Source organism: Lycorma delicatula, chromosome 1, assembly GCF_047948215.1.
Source record: "Lycorma delicatula isolate Av1 chromosome 1, ASM4794821v1, whole genome shotgun sequence".
In the NCBI taxonomy this organism is placed as follows: domain Eukaryota; kingdom Metazoa; phylum Arthropoda; class Insecta; order Hemiptera; family Fulgoridae; genus Lycorma; species Lycorma delicatula.
The window spans coordinates 131892700-131914668 of NC_134455.1; the positions used below are offsets into that span (position 1 = coordinate 131892700).

Sequence of the window (21969 nt, forward strand, 5' to 3'; positions counted from 1 at the left end):
GACGCAGTCAATTGTTTTTTTATTTCACTTACCCTTATAATCTAACCAAGGGACTCTGCACCCTGGGACCCTCTGCATTCATTAAACTCATAAAAATAAAAATCATAAAAAAACGTATAAATAAATAACCTACTACTTCTTTTACTAAATTTAATGTAGTTGTATATATCGAGAGATATCGTATATATCGATTGTCATTGTCTATATCGATCGTTATTTATGTCAATATTGAAATCCGCAGACAGTTATTATGTGGTTTTAATTTACTAAGTATTTAGTACCGTTGGTATAGACCAGGTGTGGCCAAACATTTAGCTTTTAGGGGCTACTTTTTCCATAAAATATAGTCTGCGGTCGACTATGGATATGGGCAAATAATTTTAAAATTTTAGAAGATAATTAAAGAAGTCATTATATCGCCGATTTAAATTGCAAACTTCCACTTTTGGTCAAAAATTACATTTTCACACTATTAGAAAGAGAAAAACACCTTACATTGGCTATGAAACACCGCTATTATGGACCTATTTAATTGAAATCACGTGGCAAGCAAAAAATTTATGCGTTTTAAGAAAGTTGTGCAAAATATGCTGAATATGAGTTAGCAGGTTTGCAATCTAAGCCTACGATATATTTTTTATTTTATGAATTCCAACAATATTAATTACAATTTAAAAAAAAACAATGTCAAGAAATAAATACGAACAAAACAAATTTTAAGCATACAATTTTTATTTGGATGAAACTTGGCATTGCATAAGAGCAGCAAGTTTCTCAAAATTTGGCTCATATGAACTTAAAGCAATTCTTAAGCATGACTCTAAATGTAGATCCGTTATTTGCGATCGCTGTTTTGTTTTGATCACATTCATATAAGAAAATGCGGATTCACATAAATATGTGGAGCCAAAGAAGGCATTGAAACGAGCAACAATTGTCCAAATATTTGGATATTTATCTTTGCTTATTAGTTTCCAAAAATTGCTATCTGAAACCATTGATTTTAGATTTATATCGCATTTAATATTTAGTATTTCTTCTTCTAATTCTGCTATATTTGTAGTATTAAGAAAATTGTGAAGTTTCTGTGCAAGACTTTCAACGTCGATGTTATTAAATGGGTAAGATAAAAAAACAGGCAATATCTTCAAGTTCACTTAGTTTGAGAAATCTTCTATCAAATTCATTTAGAAGCATTCCAATAACATCAGCATATTTGTCGTAAGCAACAGTCTTGTTATTTTTAGATTCATCTGCCAGATTTTGATAGTGTTTTAAATCACGACGCTTTAGTTGCACTGCAAGCATATTTAATTTTTCCTTAAATGACTTCAAAATGCTAATCATATGTATTATTGTTTTACCTTTACCCTGTAGTTGCTGATTTAATTGGTTTAATTTTTCAGTAACATCACAGAAAAAAGCAAGATCGAGAAGCCATTCTTGATCATTTAATTGCGGATATGAATCACCTTTAGATTGTAAATATGAGGTTATTTGTGGCAGAAGTTCTCTAAATCTTGCTAAAAATGTAGCATGACTTAACCATCTTACATCAATATGAAGTAACAGTTCATTGTGTTCTTCACCGCATTCATTCAGCAAAGCGCGAAACTGACGAGGTGACAAACTTTTAGATCTTATGGAATTTACAATTTTAAACGCAACATCCATAACATGATTGAATTTTAACACTTTTGAACATAATATTTGAGTATGTATGATACAATGATAGTCAATAAAATTTGGAATGTCATCATCACCTTTACACAAAGCAACGAAGCCACTTTTGTTGCCAATCATTGCTGGAGCCCCGTCAGTGGTTATTGATACCAACTTGCAGATTGGAAAATTTGTTCGTGCAATATAATTTTTAAATAAATCAAAGATATATTGACCTCTTGTGCGATCATGCATTGGAATAATAGTTAATAATTCTTCTGTAACCAACATATCATCGAAAACCATTCGAATAAAAACACATAATTGTGCAGTATCGATATAGTCCGTAGATTCGTCAAACTGCAGTGATAATACAACGCATTTATTTATGTTTTCATGTAAAATGTCTTCAAGATTTCGGCTCATTCCTTCTGTTCTACGCATAACTGTATTTCGCGATAACGACATATTTTTGATTAATGTCATTATTTCAGATTTATTTTTAAAATTCTGAAACAATTCTTCTCCAGCTTTAATGAATGCCTCTTTCCATATTTCCCCATCTTGAAACGGGTTGTTGTGTTTAATCAAAGTTTCAGCAACTTTGAATGAAGCAATCGTAGCTGTCTTCAAATTTGTATTGTATTTTAAAAAACTATTTTGTTGTGCAGTTATTTGTGCCTTCAGTTGTTGCACTTTTGTTTTTCTTAACGCAGTGCCACGTGGATAATCTTCTTCGTAATTTTTATGATTTGTTAGATAATGTCTTTTAACGTTTTCTTTCTTAGACAAAGCTGCTGTTGCATTGCAAATAAAACAGATACATTTATCTTTCATCATAGTAAAGAAATAATCTTCTTCCAATTCACTGTGATAATGATACGTTTTTTCCTGCTTGTACTTGGATTATTCATTCTAAAATAATAGGGTTAAATATTATTTTAGAATTTACCTACTAAAGATATTATTACGGAATATTTAAAACAATAACTAACATACTTACTTCTGTTCGCTATCACTGACTGTCACTTCACTGGCTGTCACTTTACTATCTAACTCTCTAACACACACTGATACTGATATGCGCCCTGTCTATGTTCGCTACAAAGAAAAAGCAAGTTGAGACACACGGCCACACAGCTACCAACTAGCGCCGACAGAGCGCGTTCAGTATTACTACATTGTTTATCTTATCAGGATAAATATAAACAGTATGTGTATGTTTCACAAATAATTTATTATTGTAAGATTAAATTATAGAATTAAGAATTTCAATCATTTATTTAAGTTAGAACAAATTGTTCAACTTTGGCTTCGCGGACTACTTTTAATGCCTTTGCGGTCGACCGGTCGACCGCGGTCGACTTGTTGGCCATCCCTGGTATAGACAAAAAAAGTTATCTATAAATTTTTATGTTATTATTATAATAATATCCAAACGATACACTACACAATTATAACACAATACACAGTATAATTATAAAACCATTCAAAAAAAATTAAAACAGTACGGTTATGTTGTGAACATGACGTGGAATAGAATGTATTATCTAGAAATCGAAACAACGTCATCTACCGGATGTCTCCGCAACCTAGACGTCAAACTATGTTAGAGAGTTGTATCGATGAATTAACTTACACCGCCATCTATTAGGAATTCATAGAACTAACCAATACATGCACACTATTGTCGTATAATAAACATTTAATTTGCAATAACAAATATTGTGGTCAATAATTGAGATAAAAACTATCCTATCTTTTAAGGTGGACCAAATAACAGATAGTTACGAAATTTGATCAAAATCGGTTCAGTAGTTTCGGAGTTTATCCCGAACATACATCGTGATACGAGATTTTTTTTTTATGTATATATAAAGATATAAATATAATAATGACTCTATATAATAATAATAATAATATATATATATATATATATATATATATATATCACTACCGTTTCCCGTCGCGACTTCGCCCACAATGTAGATGAAGCTTCACTCGCAATACTTTTTTAATAGCAAACTTATTTTTTTATAAATAAAAAATATTTAATCAACAAAATTAAATTTAGATTTTCATTAAATCCTGATAAAACGGTAAATAATTTTTTTTTATGAAAAATACTGAAGGAATTAATCCCATATAGCTCAAATTTTGGTAATAGACCAAAACTTAAATCGGTGTTCTTTGGTAGTTCGGTATCAATCAACCAACCATCTCAGAAATGGTCGAACTGAGACTGTACAAGACTACACTTCATTTAGACTCATATATATCATCTTCATTCATCCTCTGAAGTAATACGTGAACGGAAACTCCTGGAAGCTAACAGGAAAAAAAGAAGAAAGTTCAGTTCCTAAAGCCTCGAGGTCTAGCCAAGCACAGCGGGAAAATTATCTACCCTCGCACGAGGTGCTCACCTACCTTATATAACCTCGCATGGGGGGTTAAAACATGCCGCATCTCTCCCAGCAGTGTCGTGCTTTACTCTCCCCTTTATCACTACTAACCTACCGGCTGGAAGAACCCCCTCAGGGTCCCGAAATTTTCCGGGGAGGGCAGGCCGGTTGCGGATCCTGGGAGGGGGACCAGAAACCTATGGGTCGGCCCGGAAGTCCAGGTTGCGAAGCCCAATGGGTTAACCGTCGGGCTCGCTCGACCGGCTAGTATTTATATTAAACAGTAAAACCGGTATATAATGAAATTCTATGTATTTGGAAAACATATTTTCGTATAAGGATTTATTGATAATATTTAATTTTGTTTTGATCTATTTCTTCTAATTTTATTTACTCTACATTCAACAATACAAAATACAGTGTCCGGCATATAAATCTGGCGAATTTGTAGTAATTTTTATGTTGGCACCACTGTCAATGAGAAGGCGGGAGTGTTGTACATCAACAAATCTATTCATGCTATTTCAGAAGCCAGTATGTCGTGGTCGGGTGAACAACGAGCGTTTGTGATTGAAGTCTATTTTAAAAATAATGACTCGCTTATTGCAACACAGCGTTTATTTTGCAGACATTTCAATTTAAATCGAAACGTGTCTGTTCCTAGTAGGAATACGATATTGTTGTGGATGAAAAATTTTAGGAACACATCGTCTGCTTTAAAAATGAAACCAACAGGACGAAAACGGACTGTGAGAACGCCTGAAAACATTAACGCTGTAAGGTTAGCTGTTACGCGGTCTTCACGACGTTCAGCAGCGAGACATGCTGCTGCGCTAGCCATTTCTGATCGAAGTGTACGACGAATTCTTCATCCCATCCTGAAATTCCATCCGTATAAGATGATGTTAGTGCAGCGACTTAATGCAAATGATTGGGCGTCTCGCAAAGCAGCTTGCGAGGTCATCCTCGAAAATGTCCACCAGGATGCCATTATTCTTTTAAGTGACGAGGCACTTTTTGATCTGTCAGGAGTTTTGAATAAACAAAATTACCGTTATTGGGCTTCGCATAATCCACGGAAAATTCTTGAAAAACCACTTCACAGTCAATATGCGGTTTCAAAGTTCGGCATAATCGGCCCGTATTTTTTTGAGGACTTAAATCGCAGACTAACAGTAACATACCATCGATACGTAAACCTGTTGAATAAATTTCTGCGACCGAAACTGAGTGACTTTCAAGGACGTGAAATTTGGTTTCAACAGGATGGTGCCACCGCCCATACGGCGAGAATCGCAATGTATGTTCTGCGAGAAACCTTTCCCGGACGTTTGATTTCCCGATTTGGCGACATTCTTTGGCCAGCGCGTTCAGCTGATCTGGCTATTTGTGATTTTTTTCTGTGGGGGTATCTCAAACATAAAGTCTTCAGTAGTCAACCACAATCAATTGCAAAACTCAAGGAGGCCATTCAACGAGAAATTGAAGCGGTTCCACAAGTGATGATTGAGCGAGCAATGTCAAATTTTAGAATGAGGTTAAGTGAGTGTGTGAGGAGTAATAGAAAACATTTGGACGACATAATATTCAAATAAAAAAAATCTATGAAAGTGATTCACTATAAATTGCAAAAATTGATCGTAATTTGATATATTAAATTGTGTTTTAATAGTACGAAACACAGTTATTTATTATCCCTAAAAAATCGTCAGCTTTATATGCCGGACCCTGAAGTTAAAATTTAAAAAAAAATCATTACGTTTCCGGTAATAGATTTATGGTATTGTAGCATCATTGCTATAAAGGGAAACTTAGTAATCGGAAAAAAATTACGGGTATCGAGAATTTTGGAAATATCTACGTTTAAAGATCACGTTACACAAATATATGTCATTTCAAATATATGTACGTGATACGTACGTGTCTTGGACTATATATTTTGAATAATATCAAAGGATTAGCTCAACATAAGTTCTTCTAAAAAGATTCAAATAATTTCCATTTGTAGAATTTAATGGAATTAAATGTTGGAGAAAATTTAATTTAATTTACGTGGACGGGCAGTTTTTGATTTTTATCAATGTTTGGTAGAAAATTAATGAATTAGTAATTATTTGACATTTAGGAATTTTGAGTCAATTGGATTTAGCAGTAGGGGATATTCAACATTACTTCTAAATAGGTTTTACCTCACATGTCAAAAACCCATTGATCAAAGAAGTTGAAATTTGTCACAAATATTTGGCGATATACAGAGTGTCCTTTAAAGATGAGACCAAACTCTAGGAAGTAGTTCTACTTAACATACTGAAGAAAAAATGTCTAAGGAGAATGAATGTCCTTAAATTCATTTCATCTTGCAACTGGGGTGCAGATAAATCCATCACCCTGAACACGTACAGAAGGATTGTTCTTTCTAAGTTAGCATATGGATCTGTACTATATGATTCTGCGAAAGAGATAATTAAGGGCATACTTGACCCGCTTGCATAACACCTGCATTCGCATGTCAATAGGGACATTCGCCACTTCCCCTTTACCAAGCTTACTGGTGGAATCCGATTGGAACTCCCATTGCGATACTGCAGGAAATGCAAGACTATCAGACAAGCGATCAACCTCTCACGGCAAATGACCAGACACGTTCGCACTTCGCTACTTGAAGGAAGAACGTCCTTACCGCAGTCTTTCAGCCTCAGACTGCTAGGCTATCTCCAAGAACTAGATCTGCCTGTCCCGAAGAACCTTGAAAAGGGAATAGGATGCGGCGTCCCTTGGTTATGCGCGTCTCCAGAGATCGTATACCTACAATCTGGAAGTTGTAAACGGAATCCAGGTTTCCAGTCTGCTAGAGACCAATTTAACAACTTAGCTAAGTAGTACAACGGGTACACTCACACAGACACAGACGGCTCTGTCTCTCTCAACGGATGTGGCTGTTCTATTGTACTTCTCAACACCGAGATATTATATAAACTTAATGCCTGTTCTTCTGTGTTCTTTTGCGAGGCCTATGCAATTTACACCGCCTTGAAAGTTATCGAAATCCGTAGCGATGGCAGCTTCCTAGTAATTACCAACTCTAGGAATGTGCATGAGAGCTTTAGCTGCAGACGTTCTGAATTCATCATCCAGATTATTTATGATATCCTTTCAAGGATAAATAAGACTATACTACCGGTATGGGTTCCTGGCCATTGTGGCATCCTCGGGAACGAACGGGCCGATGGGCCTGCCAAGAGAGGTGCAATTAATGGCATCTAGGTTCTGGCTGCTGAGTCCTCCCACGGTATTACATAAGATCAGGAAGAATATGCTCGAGAAACCTCTTTCCCCGAGCAACAGAAGAGACCAAGTCATCTTAACTCGGCTAAGGATTGGACACACCAGGGTTACCCACGCTCATTTTTTTAACTCTCCTCAGAAGATCTGTGAGGCTTGCAAGGTCAAATGGTCCGTGCACCATCTGCTCTTAGATTGTCCAATCTTTGGTACCATCCGACAAAACTTAGATCTGGGTTCGGATATGAAATTTGTATTAAACCAGAACGAAGGTATAAAACGTCTGTTACGGTTCCTCTCCTACAGTAGAATGAAGAATATGATTTAGTAATTTTTATCTGATTTATGTACTTTCAGTTTGTGTTTGTTGTTGTACTTTTCTATGTTTATTCTTTATTGTTTATTATTGTTGTTTTATGTAACACTACATGATAGTGTTACTTTAGTCGCTAATGACTGTAGTTGTTGATACCACTATAAATAAAAGCATTAAAAAAAAAAAATGTTTAGTGAGCATACGCTCGAAAACGCATATTTTTCTGAGTCCGCCATTTTATGTTTAAAAAAATCTTATATCTCAAGAACGAATGGAGTACTCAATAAAATTTTGTACTTTATTTTAAAATAACATCTTTTAATAGGAAAAAAAATAACGATACTCTTCGTAGACAAATTTCAAAATGGCGGTAGTTTCAATTTTTCAATCTTAAATATCTTAGGAGTTATTAGATTTATCAAATTGTGTTGTACAAAAATTATGAAGCATTTCTTTGTGAACAAAACGACACCTTAGTCGTAAAATCCCGACGACAAACAACAGAGTTATTTCAAAAAGTAGGCATAAATCGATATGGCGACCAACTTGTTTTTTTTATTATCATGACTCGCTTAATAAATAAAATAAATTTTCTGATTAAAATTGCTAATTTTAGAATTTTTAACCAGAATAACTGGTAATGCAGTGATTATCGTTAAAATAAATTTTAACGATAATCACTGCATGTGAAACTTTTTTTTACATGTAACCATTGTCGTTTTAAGTAAATTTTAAATTTTTCTTAAATTTAAGGTGGAAATATTTTTTATCTCCTACTTAGCACCGGTGAAATCTACCTCCGCCTTCCGGCGTGCCGAAAGAAATTTTTTGTATTGTAATATAGAAAAGAGATTTAAAATGTATAATAATTAAGATTAATCATAAAAAAAAAGATTTTAAAAGTTATATTAAATTCTTACTAAAACTTTTGCTATTGAAAAGGATGTAATGTGTTTAAAAAAATATTTTACTGATATTTTTATAATTTGGATAGCATTACCTAGTATAAAAAATCTGATGTGGACACCACATGACTTTCTTGTACGCCTATTAAATTACGTACAGACATATATAAAAGTATATAAAATTTTATTTCACTAATAACTTGCGATTTTTTTTTTTTAATTTTGTTATTTTTTATTGTTGTTATTGAATTATTTATTGCAAATTTTTTTTACAATCAGAGGTTAATAATTATTAATAAATCAATATGTTTACATTTTTAAAGTTAAAAAAAAAAAACAAAAAAAATTACAAAAATATATTTGATTACATATAAACAATTATTTTTTAAAAAAGCTTTTTATTAACATTAATAAAAAAAGGAAACAAATTAGAAAAATCCTCTAAAAGGTAAAAAATAAGAATTAAATCAAATTGAGAATTTTAAACAAAAAATTACAATATATTAACAAATATAAAAATGCGCTGAAAAGTAAAAAGTAAATTATATAAACATCTAATAAATAACCAATAAATAAAAAATAAATTAATGTCATAATTATTAAATTTTAAAATTAAAATTAATGAAAATATTTAGTTAAATAAAAGCGTGGCGCAGTTTTTATAATTTATTTAAAACAACACATTTATTTTTACAACAATTAATCATCATTTTCATTTTCAATAACGACGCGAGGAGGTGGAAAGGCTGCTGGAACCTCTCCAGTTGAGACTGACTATCTACAAGTAACAATGTGGGAAAATGCACCCATTCGCTTTCTTTGTACGTGTTCTCACATAGTTGAAGTTCACCTTCGAATTCTGCTTGTAATCTAAGCCAAATTGAACGCACTCTTTCCGCTAAAATTTTCATTTTAATTAATTATGAATTTTTATTTAACGAATTCATAATTACGATTACAATTATAATAATGATAATAATTAATAATTTTTCGGATTACCGTCAATATGTAATAACTTTGTGCCAGATTTCTAAATTTAATTGTTATTTTTAATCTTATTAACCCTTAAAGGTCATCTCGGTGCAAATTTGAACCATCAAAGAATTAAAACTTGAGTTATTTTATTACAGAAAAATAAAGTACATACATATACTAAACAACCTCATTAAACAAAAAATATATTTTAAAACACAACAAATGTCTATATATACTCATTCGAAAAGATTGTTATAAAAACTGCGCCACGCTTGGTTTTTTATTAGATATTTATATAATTTATTTTTTACTTTTCAGTGCATTTTTATATTTGTTAATATATATAGGGGGACGGTAGAAGGCCCACAGAAAATTGCGAGCGTTCAGGCAGTGTAGGAAAGCGATGACTGATTAAAAGCAAAAGGAAAAAATTATGTTTCCCAAATATTTCAAACTAAAATTAAGTACCTACTACACTAGTACAAAAAATTAAAGGGACACCGGTATATTATGATAAAAAAATATTGTATTCAAACTTCTTTAATTTTAAAAAACCAAGAGGCTTAGAGAGACGAAAAAAGAAAAATATTAAAGCTTGAATCCTCTACTTTCCGACAGTATACTTAAGAGATTTCAAAAATCATCAAATTAAAAGAAAATCAGTGAGAAGAAAATTTTTTTAAATTTGGAAGTTTTTCTTCGTGTTTGATAGAGCACATAGGAAAAACGAAATTTTTTCTGTAAATTGCATTAAAATCGTTTAAAAGCTAACGACTATAGGTTTAATTTATTATTTTCTGTATGTCTCTACGATTTTTCTGAACCGAAATATTCCACTTTAAAGAGAAAAGTCAAATTTTTTTAAAGAGAAATCGATTTTAATAAAAATACTTACAAATATGATTAAACATGGGTTTTAATTTCTCTTATTTAAAATGTAAGTTTCAACTCAGAAATAGGATGTACCACGTTTAAAAACAATAATTGCAATTGCTGGTTTTAAGATGCTCTCTTAAAAACAGCAATTGCAATTATTATTTTTAACAGATGGTAAGTTTAAAAATTTTGGGGATGCTACAAAAGTTTTGGTTCTAAATGTGGGCGGTGGGTGAAAACGTTTGAGAATCAATAGTCTAAACCATTGATTCCCAAACTGTGAACTGCGGCCTCTTCACAGGGGCGCCGTGAAATATTGTAAAAGCTTCATAATTAATTGAACCAAGATATTTATAATTATTAATTTAATGTTAATGAAGTAAAAAAAAAAAAAAAAATGAAGATACAGGAGTTTTATTTATTTTTATTTCTTACTTACGAGTAGTCATACTTGGTAGGGCGTCATGGAAAAAATTTTATTGAAAAAGGACACTGCGACTTGGAAAGGTTTGGGAACCACTGGTCTAGACTGTGGTATACTGAGCGCCGATCGTGACGGACTGTCGTCTGTCATGACCTTGATGAATCCTCTTCGAAGCAGTCGAAAAGCGTACGGTATGCATACAGTCCTACATGTGTAAATCGAAAACAGGATTTATCTATCTAAGGATTTCAAATGGGTTACATCATTTTTCATTTGAAACAGTCACGACACGGTAGCGGTACATTTCACGTGCAGTACTACATGTGTAAATTCACCTTTAGCTACACATTTATACTGTATTCAGTTGGCTTATAGAGTGAATAATAAACATAAAGTGAAGAATTATATTGCATTGGTGTTAGTGATTTCGTCATGCTTCTGCTGAGTCACATCTCTGGTGTCAGCGCCGATTCACAACGCGACCTTATAAATGTACAGTACTAATGATAACGGGTTTGTTAATGGCGGTCGCTGGATTTTTGAATCTAAATCTACATGACACTCTTATAACGATATGACAAGGCATGTTTTTTGAGAAATGATTTAGCGATTTGTTACCTCCTCTGGAAGATAATTCGGTTATTATCTTACACAACGCCTCTTATCATTCATGTAAGAAGTAAAAAATTCCAGCTGTGTCTTGGAAAAATAATGATATCAAAATGTGGCTTAATTCAAAAGTGATTTTAGAAGAGGGTAAACTTAAGGTCCAATTATCGCAAAGACTTTCGCGTATTAAGAGCAGTTGTAATGTGCATCAAATTGATGAGTTAGCAAGATCCAGTAGTAAAACCGACCCACCGGGTGGGTCTAGTGGTTAACGCGTCTTCCCAAAATCAGCTGATTTGGAAATTCGAGAGTTACAGCGTTCAAGTTCTAGTAAAGCCAGTTATTTTTACACGGATTTGAATACTAGATCGTGGATACCGGTGTTCTTTGGTGGTTGGGTTTCAATCAACCACACATCTCAGGAATGGTCGAACTGAGAATGTACAAAACTACACTTCATTTACACTCATACATATCATCCTCATTCATCTCTGAAGAATAAACTAAACCGTAGTTACCGGAGGCTAAACAGGAAAAGAAAAAAAGTGGTAAAACCGTGCTTCGATTATCTCCCTATCATTGTGAACTCAACCCGATCGCTTCCGGTCGCCCCCCCCCCCATCCACCGGTGCTAGCCCTGATGGGTTTTAACGGGAGTCATCTTTCGCCCTCTAACTTTTTACATCTCATAGATGTAAAAAGATCCCAACTAGGCCAGGCCTAGTTGGGATGCCACTGATGTAAATGCCCCGATAGATACTTACATCAGTGATTTATAAACTCAACTTTTGCCTTCGCTGCAGGCCTCATCCGGACATCTTGAATGTCCAACATCGTTACCCTCTGAACGCTAACCGTGTTCGCGGAAGCACGAACCCCGCACCTAGTTCTACATTTTATAGAGCCAATTGGCGTAAATATCTCATAAACTCGAGGCAAATGAATAATATCATACCACCAAAAATGTTGTTCGCAACAACGAAATTTATTCCTAGTTCCCTAAGTGAACTCAACTAAAGTTCATAATCCTGACTTGGTAATTTTAAGACAAATCAAAAGTTACGTAGCGTCAGAAAATACTACTTTTAAAATGTCTGATGTTAAATATTTATGTGTAAAACCCATCGATAAAACGAGCCAGTAGGAATGGAAAAACTTTATAAAATGTATAACAGATACTGGTGAATCAAATTATTGGGAATTGGATAATATAAATATAATAAAAACAGAATCGAGCCTCTCATTGAATCTGTTAATTACTAACAGCATTACGGATTTTTCGCAATGAGATGACGAAAACTAAATTAAATTTATAATCTGTATCATGGATATTTAATCTAAAACATTCGTAAAATTTTACTCAAAGTAGAGAATTGGCAGTTTCATAACTCTTAAAAAACTCAAGGAAACTACGTAACAATAAACAATTTTAATGAATAAAATACTTATTGTAACAAGACCGTTATAGCGGGCCAGAGTAACGGATTCCTACCAATTATTACGAAAATAATAGTTGGAAGAATCCAGAAAAAATTAAAGAAAGGAGAATTTTTTTGTAAAGAATAGGTCCATTTTACAATTGTCTTTTGTTATACTGCCCGCTAATACAAAATGAACACCTGTTGCACCATGAGAAGAGACAGGCTTGGAATTCATGGGAACAAAGCCTCAGTCGGCTCTTCTCACGTTTCGATTTTGTTCCGATCCTACAGGTAAAGAAGCTAACAGTATAAATAGCCCAGTAAGACCAGCTAAAAATCAGTTCGGTGGAGTTCTATTACAACCAGTCTGCGAGGCGTTACAGCGTCGGTCCCGTAAGGGCAGTTCAGCGAGCAGAGGCTACGAGTTGTGTTGAACCGTGCGAGTTACGTGGAAATCCGCAAACCAGTCTGCGAGGCGTTGTGACGTCGGTCTCGCAAAGGCAGTTCTGCAAGGAGTTCAGTGAGGAGCGGCTGTGAGTTGTGTGGAGTTTTGCAAATTTGGCAGGGTTCTGCGAACCAGTCTAGCGAGACGTACGACGACGGTCCAGCGTGGAGAGTCATAGGTGTGAGTCTGCGAGAAGTTATTCCAGTGAGGAGAGTATCCAGTTCGATACGTTTAAGGTGATGCCACGAGTGAATCCAAATGTACAAGCAATACTATAGGTGAGTTACAGTAAAACTATAAGTGTATAAGTAAAAGAAATAATGCAATAAATTTCATTCATAAACTGTTAAGATAGACAACAAAAGGGATTTTCAAGTGAATTTTTAAGATTGTTTGTTAATGTAAGACTAGTGGTTAAAAATGGTTAACACTAGCTTTTTTTTTTTAATGAGTCTGAATACTAGTTTTCTATTTTACACCTCTTTTTTGTTTCCGTAGGGGGAGGAAAAAGCTCTGCCAGCCGCCGTCAGGCCCACACTGATGGCAGCGCGGGGCTCTCACCCGCTAAAAAACCTCCCCTCCTCTTATCATGCAGGGGCCGGATCTACGCTATATGGTATGTACAGCCCCTGCATCATCACCCAGGCTACTATCCAAATCGGGATGACTGGAAGGCGTCCACAGGGGGGGATTCTGTTTTATACCTGGAATAAATTTATTTTAAACTCTCTCGTATGTAATCTGTATTTACTTATTTGCTAATGACATTTATCACTAATTGTTGTGTAATATTCTGATTGTCATTTCTGTTGATTACGTTATATATTTTGCTCTGTTTTTATGTCATACTTACTGTTTTATGTTATTTAATTATTGTTTATTACTATTATCCTGACTATTATTGTGATTGTAATTACTATAGTAATATTTGTGTTAATTAACTGTTTTATTATTGTCACTTATTATTATTATGTATTTATCACCATTGTTATTATTATTGGTTTGTCTGGTTGTAATTTGAACATTTTAAACCAATAAATTATAATTATAAAAATATTCTAAATTGTCAACAACCTCTCAAAATCCTGATCGAGCCGCGCGGAAACAAACCACGCGACAATATTTTATTAGATTAGATGTGCCAAACTAGGAAAGAAATATTTATTGATCATTTAACATGTCTTAATTTATTTAAATCTAAAATATATGTTTAATTTTTGTGCAATATAATAGCCCGTGGTTACTGATTATTAACGTCACGTACTTTCTTTTATATGCATGGATTTACAGGAGTTGCTTGTGAATCGACCTCTTGAACACTCGTAGTCTGTTTATTTGAACTCTATAAGCTAACTGAATTACGTTTCCGTTAAAATTATGATTATGAAATAAAGAACTTTATTTAATAAAGAATAATTAATTCTAGTTTTTAATAGACATTTCTACCTACATCAATGTCACGTATTATAATTTTGATATTATATTAATTATAAATCATTAAATTTTCAATAAATTATTATTATTATATTTAATTATGTATTAAAAAATAATCATCTGTTTTAAATTAATATCATTTGACATACTTGCAGGAGTTACCACACCACCAGTTAACAACGACCGGTTTAAAACAAACTACACTTGTCAACAAAGTAAATGTAAATAAAGATATGTTCTACGCGATAACAATCTTTAAATTATAAACCTTCTTATCCGGTCGTCACTTTTCTTTCTCTTCTTCTAACCCTCAAATCCTTCAGCATTCTCTATCTTCTTCTTTACTCTTTTCTTTTATCTCTTATGATAACTTATAATTCAACAATCCGGTTACTACAGGAAGGTGTATAACCATATCTTCCTGTTTTATTAATATATACACTCCGTGCATGTGCGTGTGTGCGTGTTTGATTATGAATAGTAGAAAATAGTTTACATGAAATAATTGATAAGGATATTATCTATGTTTTAAAACAATGACATATATTATATTTTATTCTACGAAAAAAGTATGGAACAACGAATAACGATATAATTCATTTGACTGTTATATTCGGCCCTTCCTGTCATTGTAACTCGAACATTTGTAATTGGCGCGTTTTGGAGAACATCTATTTTCAATATTAAAGGATTATAATAGAGGATTTCTTTAAGAAATATAACATAAATATTTAATAGCATTTACCACAAAAAAAAACCATTAGCAATAATATAGAAGAAAAGGACAATTACAAAAAAAATGGAGTATACCAAATAAAATGTAATTGCAGCTCGGCGTATGTAGGATAAACGGGGCGAACATTTAAAAAAATATTTAACGAACATATAAAGTAATATAAATACGAGAAAAATATTCAAACTATGCATCTTATTTGATAGAAAAAGGATTTATTCTCAATACAATCCATGAAAATATTACATTATAAATAAAAAATGTGATGTGAACACAACATGAGTACCTAGTACGCCTGTTAAATTACATATACACATTTAAAAAATAAAATAAAATTTTATTTCATTAATATCTTCTGATATTTTTTAATACTTGTATTTTACAATCAAAGGTTAATAAATATATTAATAAATCAATATATTTAAAAAAAAAAAAAGTTAAAAAAGGAGATGAAGCCGGATTTGAACCGATGTTCTTTCTTCTTGCAAGATCCAAATATTTCATTAATTAAACTTTTATTTGGCCATAATTCTGGAACCGATGGAAATAAGTACCACTTATGATATATCTCAATGAGAGCTTATTACTGCAGTTAAGAAAAGTCTAAAATACATATATATTTGGATTTTAGGCTTTTTTCGGCACTTTTTGTCCAGTCGATTGCAATCAAAAGGAAAAGTGCACAGCTAGATGTTATAACAGTCCTAAATCTAAAATTTCAACATCCTAGAACTAATCGTTTTTGGGTTATACGAGATACATACGCACATAAGTACGTCATCACGCCGAAACCAGTGAAAATTGATTCATGAATGGTCAAAATGTATACTTTCGTTGGAATCTGAAATCCGAAATTTTTCGCGATCACAATACTTCCTTTACTTCGTAGAAGGATGTAAAAACAGTCAGTTTAAATATTTTGAAAAAGATTGGAAATTTACTAATTAAAAGGACAAGCGATAATTAATGGACAAATAAATAATGAAATATAATGTTTAAAAATCTGAGACTGTTCGAATAAAGACTCACTCACAAGTGGTAGTTACTGTAATCAAGAATAATTTCGGTTTTTAGATTTCAACGGAAATATCCATTTTGACCATCCCTGAATCCATTTTGATTAGTTTTGGCGTGACGTCTGTACGTACGTATCTCGTATAACTGAAAAATGATTAGTGGTATATTGTTGAAATTTTGGATTTAGGACTGTTGTAACATCTAGTTGTGTACCTCCCCTCTGATTGTAATTGTCTGAACTAAAAGTGTCCAAAAAAGGCCAAATTAAAAAAAAATGGATTTTCGCCTTTTTCTTAGTATTTTCCGCAGTAATAAGCTCTCATTGAGAGCTTTTCAACGATATATCATAAGTGGTACTTATTTTCATTGGTTCCAGAGTTACATCCAAGTGAAATTTTAATTAATGAAATATTTGGATCTTACAAGCGGAAAGCACATCGGTTCGAATCAGACTTCATCTCGTTTTATTTTTTTAACTTTTTTTTAATTTAAACATATTGATGTATTAATAATTAATTATTAACCTCTGACTGAAAAAAAGAAATTATGATAAATAATAATTCAATAATAACATAAAAATTAATTATAAAAAAACATCAGTTAACTCTAAAAGGAAAAGTATTGTAATCGGTCCAATTTGGGCTTGTACGGTTTCCACCAGATCTTGACATTTTCGCACCAAAGGAATCTAAAAACACCGGATTGGAAATTTTCCAGATGTTAATGTTTATATGTACGTGTGTTTGGTGTTGGCCTTTAAATCACCTTATATCTCCAGAACTACTGGACCAATTCTGACCAAACTTGGTCATATTACGGTTATTGATGCCATTAAATTTTCAAATTAAAAGATCAAGGGGTGAACTGTAGAGCAAGGTCACCATCAGTACCTCGAGATTACGCCTAATAAAGGTCATATTTTTTTAGGTACATTTGTTAACGATTAAAAATGAACAATATTTGCAAAAAAAACATTTTTGCAAAATCGCACCATTACACCAATAATTTCTCTAACTACTATACTTTGTTGTGATCTTGCCTGAAGACCGTTAACACGTTGTGGTAGATTTCAGAGCGAGGTTGGACTGTATTTTCATAGGTGATTATTTGAAATCACACCTTGTTGCTTATTGAATTACTTAATTACTTGTCGTCTTGACACTGCGATAACGAGTAATTGAACATTTAATACATAACTTTAAACATATAATTAAAATTAATAACATTTAAATATATTAATAAACTAAGCGTTCATCTGAGCATGTCCATCCGGACTGAATGTGAAACACGACCGCTCTGGGTCGGTATCGAGCTCCGAATGAGATAGAAGTCAATACGTCATAATGACCAATCTTTGCCGTATTATGACGTAGGACATCGCATGACAAATCGCCTGACTAAGCTTGCCATGGGGCCTCTAGCCCCCACTAGGTAGCAGCACCCGATGGCAGAAGTGGAACGGAACAATCATTAAATCACACCGAAACATACGGGTACCACAACAGAAATTTGTAGCGTAACGAAAAGGTCTATGTTGTCCTGCCTTAACTCTCTAATTATTAGTCAGAGATGTAAATATGTCATTTTATATCTTAAATGGTCAGCCCGTAGATACAACGTTTGAGTTTGCGTCACTGACGAACGAGTTGACGGGGAGAGGGCACAGCACAGATCGACCAAAACTGGCGCTCACACTCATTTTCATTTAAGTGTAAAATATTAAAGTAAACGTGTAAGAAAGTATAAATATTCAGTATAGCAACCTCAGCTCGCGCAAAAGCCAGCCGGAAATATAAATTACGTATATCAATGAAAAGGAAAGGTTATATAGGCCACGAACAGGTATCCCAGTGTCCGGTGTCGTGCGAGTGAGACTATTTCGAGAGCGTCGCAAAGCTGCCACAGCGTGCTCACTAAACGACGCTGACGGCGCGAGCACTTCTACTGCTGCTGTACCCGGACTAATGGGCATAACGAGTGAAGATAACACCTATACATCTGTCGAAGACGTCCCCGGGCTGATGGGTGTCAACATAAGTCGAACTGATGAGATGCAGGACCATTGGCGTGCAGCGGAGAAATGCTTCAAAACGGTATTTGATAATAATCCGTTTTGTCTATCTTTCAGCGTTGAGGTCATTGGTCAACGTTAACAGACCGACCAATTTATCTGTCGAGTTGGTCAAATGAAGGAACTAAAATTTTACATTGGAGACTTAAAGTTTTAAAAAAAAAACGATGTGGCTCTCCCATTTAGCTCTTGGTCAATCTGTAGCTCGGAAGAATTTCATTCAAGGTCTGTAACGTTTCACGTTAAACCAACGGCCGTGCGCCCTAACAGAGCCCCACCCGAATTTTTTATTAAAAAACTCTTTGGATTATTTGTAAATAACTTCCATAAATATGTTATTCTATGGAGAAAAAGGGTCTGATATATAAAATTACACTAATGATATATTTTAAATACATAATAAAAGTATTAGATATATCAGACTACCGATTATCGAAATAAGAACATATATCGATTTCATACTGTGATGTAACGGCTGCTAGGACTGAACTGAATCTAAGTATTGAATATCATAAAGCGAATAGTTGGATTAATGAATTAGAAAAATTAATTATTTCAGGGTACTGGAAAGTAAAATTAGATTTAAAAAAATCATTACTCATTAGAGTAACGTTGGATATATTGGAAAGGTATGTAACTGTGAAGGTGAAGTGGATTTTTAAACTCAGAATTGAACTACTAAATTTGAATTATATACCGTGAGTTACGGAGAAGAATATGAAATGGTTACCGTATAAAAGGATCAAAATGAAGTTACGAATCACGTTCTTGGTTCATGTTTAGTATTACCACATACCCGTTATAAATGGTTTAGTCCGAATATATTGACAAGACTTGTTTTTGTCAAGTAAATGAATTGTAGATGTTGGGTAAGCTTGACAGGATATTGCAGTAAGAAGTGACAATTCAGGTTTATAAAGAATATATTAAGAATACTGTACGTATTCTTCAATTTAATAATTATTTAGCATCATCAAATTACTTTAAAAAAATAAAATATTTCTTTAAATACACACATGAACCACGCGCATCAATGACGAGCACCAAGGGTGATTCAAAAAAACTAAAAATAAAAAAATATATAGTTTTTTATTTTCTTGCTTAAGAAGTATTGTGATCGCAAAACATTTCCGTTTTCAAATTTCAACTCCTTTTTTCTTTTTTTTAACCTTCTTTTTACTTCATTATACAAAGTAAAGGAAGTATTATGATCGCGAAACATTTCGGTTTCATATTTCAACAGAAATATCTATTTTAACCCTTCCTAAATCCATTTTGACTAGCTTCAGCGTCAGGTCTGAACGTACGTATGTATGGATGTGAGTATGAATCTCGTATACCTCAAAAAACGATTAGCCGTAGGATGTTGAAATTTTGGATTTAGCACTGTTATAACATTTAGTTGTGCACTTCCCTTTTTGATTGCAATCGAAATTAAAATTAAAATTTTAATTAATGAAATATAATGGATCTTAAAGGGGAAAGCTGAAATAGTGATTTAATAATTATTAATCCGTGATTTTAAAAAAAAATTACAATAAATAATAATTAATTGCTAATAAAAAAAATTGAAAAAATTATTATTAGTGAAATAAAATTAGAAGTAAAATAAAATAAAATTAATAGATTTGATGAAACATCTGAATTTTTTTAATATTAATTGAAAATTATAATTTAGAATCGTATTATTTTTTATTTTCTTACAAAATTCTTATAAAAATTGTATATATTTTTTTTTAATTTTATTTAATTATTTGACAGAAAAATAAAATACATTTTTGAATTGTATTCAATTTAAAATGATTGTAAAAATTTTTTTTCACTTGTGCGTAATATGCACAAGATTTCTGGTGTGTCGTATAAACTCCTGTATACGGATTACAAATATTAATTTTGATTTTACGGTGTAGAATACCTCCTCTATGAATCATGAGACCTTGCCGTTGGTGAGGGGGCTTGAGTGTTCAGGGATACAGAGTAGCTGGACCGAAGGTGCAACCATATCGGAGAGGTATCTGTTGAGAGCCAGACTAAGGAATGATTCCTGAAAGAGGGCAGCAGCTCTTTCAGTAGTTGTTAGGGGCGTGAGTCACAATGACTTAAACGGCCGTATCAACATCACTCAGTTCTCTGAGTACTGCGCAGCTGAAAGCAATGGAAAACTACAGCTGCTTTTTTCCAAGAAAATGTGGCTCTCTGCATTTTCACATAGCAATAATGGAGGCGCCTTCCTTGGTAAAATATTCCGGAGGAAAAATAGTCCCCCGTTCGGATCTCCGGGTGGGGACTACTAAGGAAGGGGTCACCAGAAAATTAAAAAATAACATTCTACGAGTCGGAGCGTGGAATGTTAGAAGCTTAAAAAAGGTTGGTAGGCTAGAAAATTTAAAAAGGGAAATGGATAGGGTGAATGTGGATATAGTAGGAATTAGTGAGGTTCGGTGGGAAGAGGAAGGCGACTTTTGGTCGGGTGATTTTAGAGTAATTAATTCAGCGTCAAATAATGGGCAGGCAGGAGTAGGTTTCGTGATGAACAAGAAGATAGGGAGGAGAGTGGAGTATTTCAAAACGCATAGCGATAGAATCATTGTAATAAGGATAAAATCAAAACCTAAACCGACAACGATTGTTAACGTTTATATGCCTACAAGCGCCCATGATGATGATGAGGTAGAGTGTGTATACGAAGAGATTGATGAAGCAATTAAACACGTAAAAGGAGATGAAAATTTAATAATAGTTGGAGATTGGAATGCAAGCATTGGAAAAGGCAAGGAAGGAAATATAGTGGGTGAATACGGGCTGGGCAAAAGGAATGAAAGAGGGGACCGACTTATAGAGTTTTGCACGAAGTATAATTTAGTAACTGCCAACACCCAATTTAAAAATCATAATAGAAGAATATACACTTGGAAAAAGCCAGGCGATACTGCAAGGTATCAGATAGATTATATCATGGTTAAGCAAAGATTTAGAAATCAACTCGTTGACTGCAAAACTTACCCTGGAGCAGACATTGATAGCGACCATAATTTGGTGATAATGAAATGTAGATTGGGGTTTAAAAACCTGAAGAAAAGTTGTCAGATGAATCGGTGGAATTTAGAGAAGCTTGAGGAAGAGGGGGTAAAGAAGATTTTTGAGGAGGACATCGCAAGAGGTCTGAGTAAAAAAGATAAGGTAGAAAATGTAGAAGAAGAATGGGAGAATGTTAAAAAGGAAATTCTTAAATCAGCAGAAGCAAACTTAGGCGGAATAAAGAGAACTGGTAGAAAACCTTGGGTTTCAGACGATATATTGCAGCTGATGGATGAACGTAGAAAATATAAGAATGCTAGTGATGAAGAAAGTAAAAGGAACTATCGGCAATTAAGAAATGCTATAAATAGGAAGTGCA

At 33.4% G+C, this 21969-nt stretch overlaps 2 protein-coding genes across 4 annotated transcripts in view; both read right to left on the reverse strand.

The window, feature by feature from the left end:
• Nucleotides 1-21969, reverse strand: part of LOC142322290 (androgen-dependent TFPI-regulating protein-like) — a 204706-nt gene that overhangs the window by 84588 nt on the left and 98149 nt on the right. Inside the window, exon 1 of one of the 3 annotated variants that reach the window (XM_075361214.1) lies at nucleotides 2666-2795. The exons of the other annotated variants lie outside the window; for them this stretch is intronic. The gene's annotated coding sequence lies outside the window, so the exon portion shown is untranslated. Of the gene's footprint in view, nucleotides 1-2665; nucleotides 2796-21969 lie in introns of those variants that run through there. 3 annotated transcript variants of the gene reach the window in all.
• On the reverse strand, nucleotides 1114-2502 carry LOC142317641 (general transcription factor II-I repeat domain-containing protein 2-like). The gene has a single exon (XM_075354197.1). The coding sequence runs from the start codon at nucleotides 2500-2502 to the stop codon at nucleotides 1114-1116; it is 1389 nt and encodes a 462-aa protein (XP_075210312.1).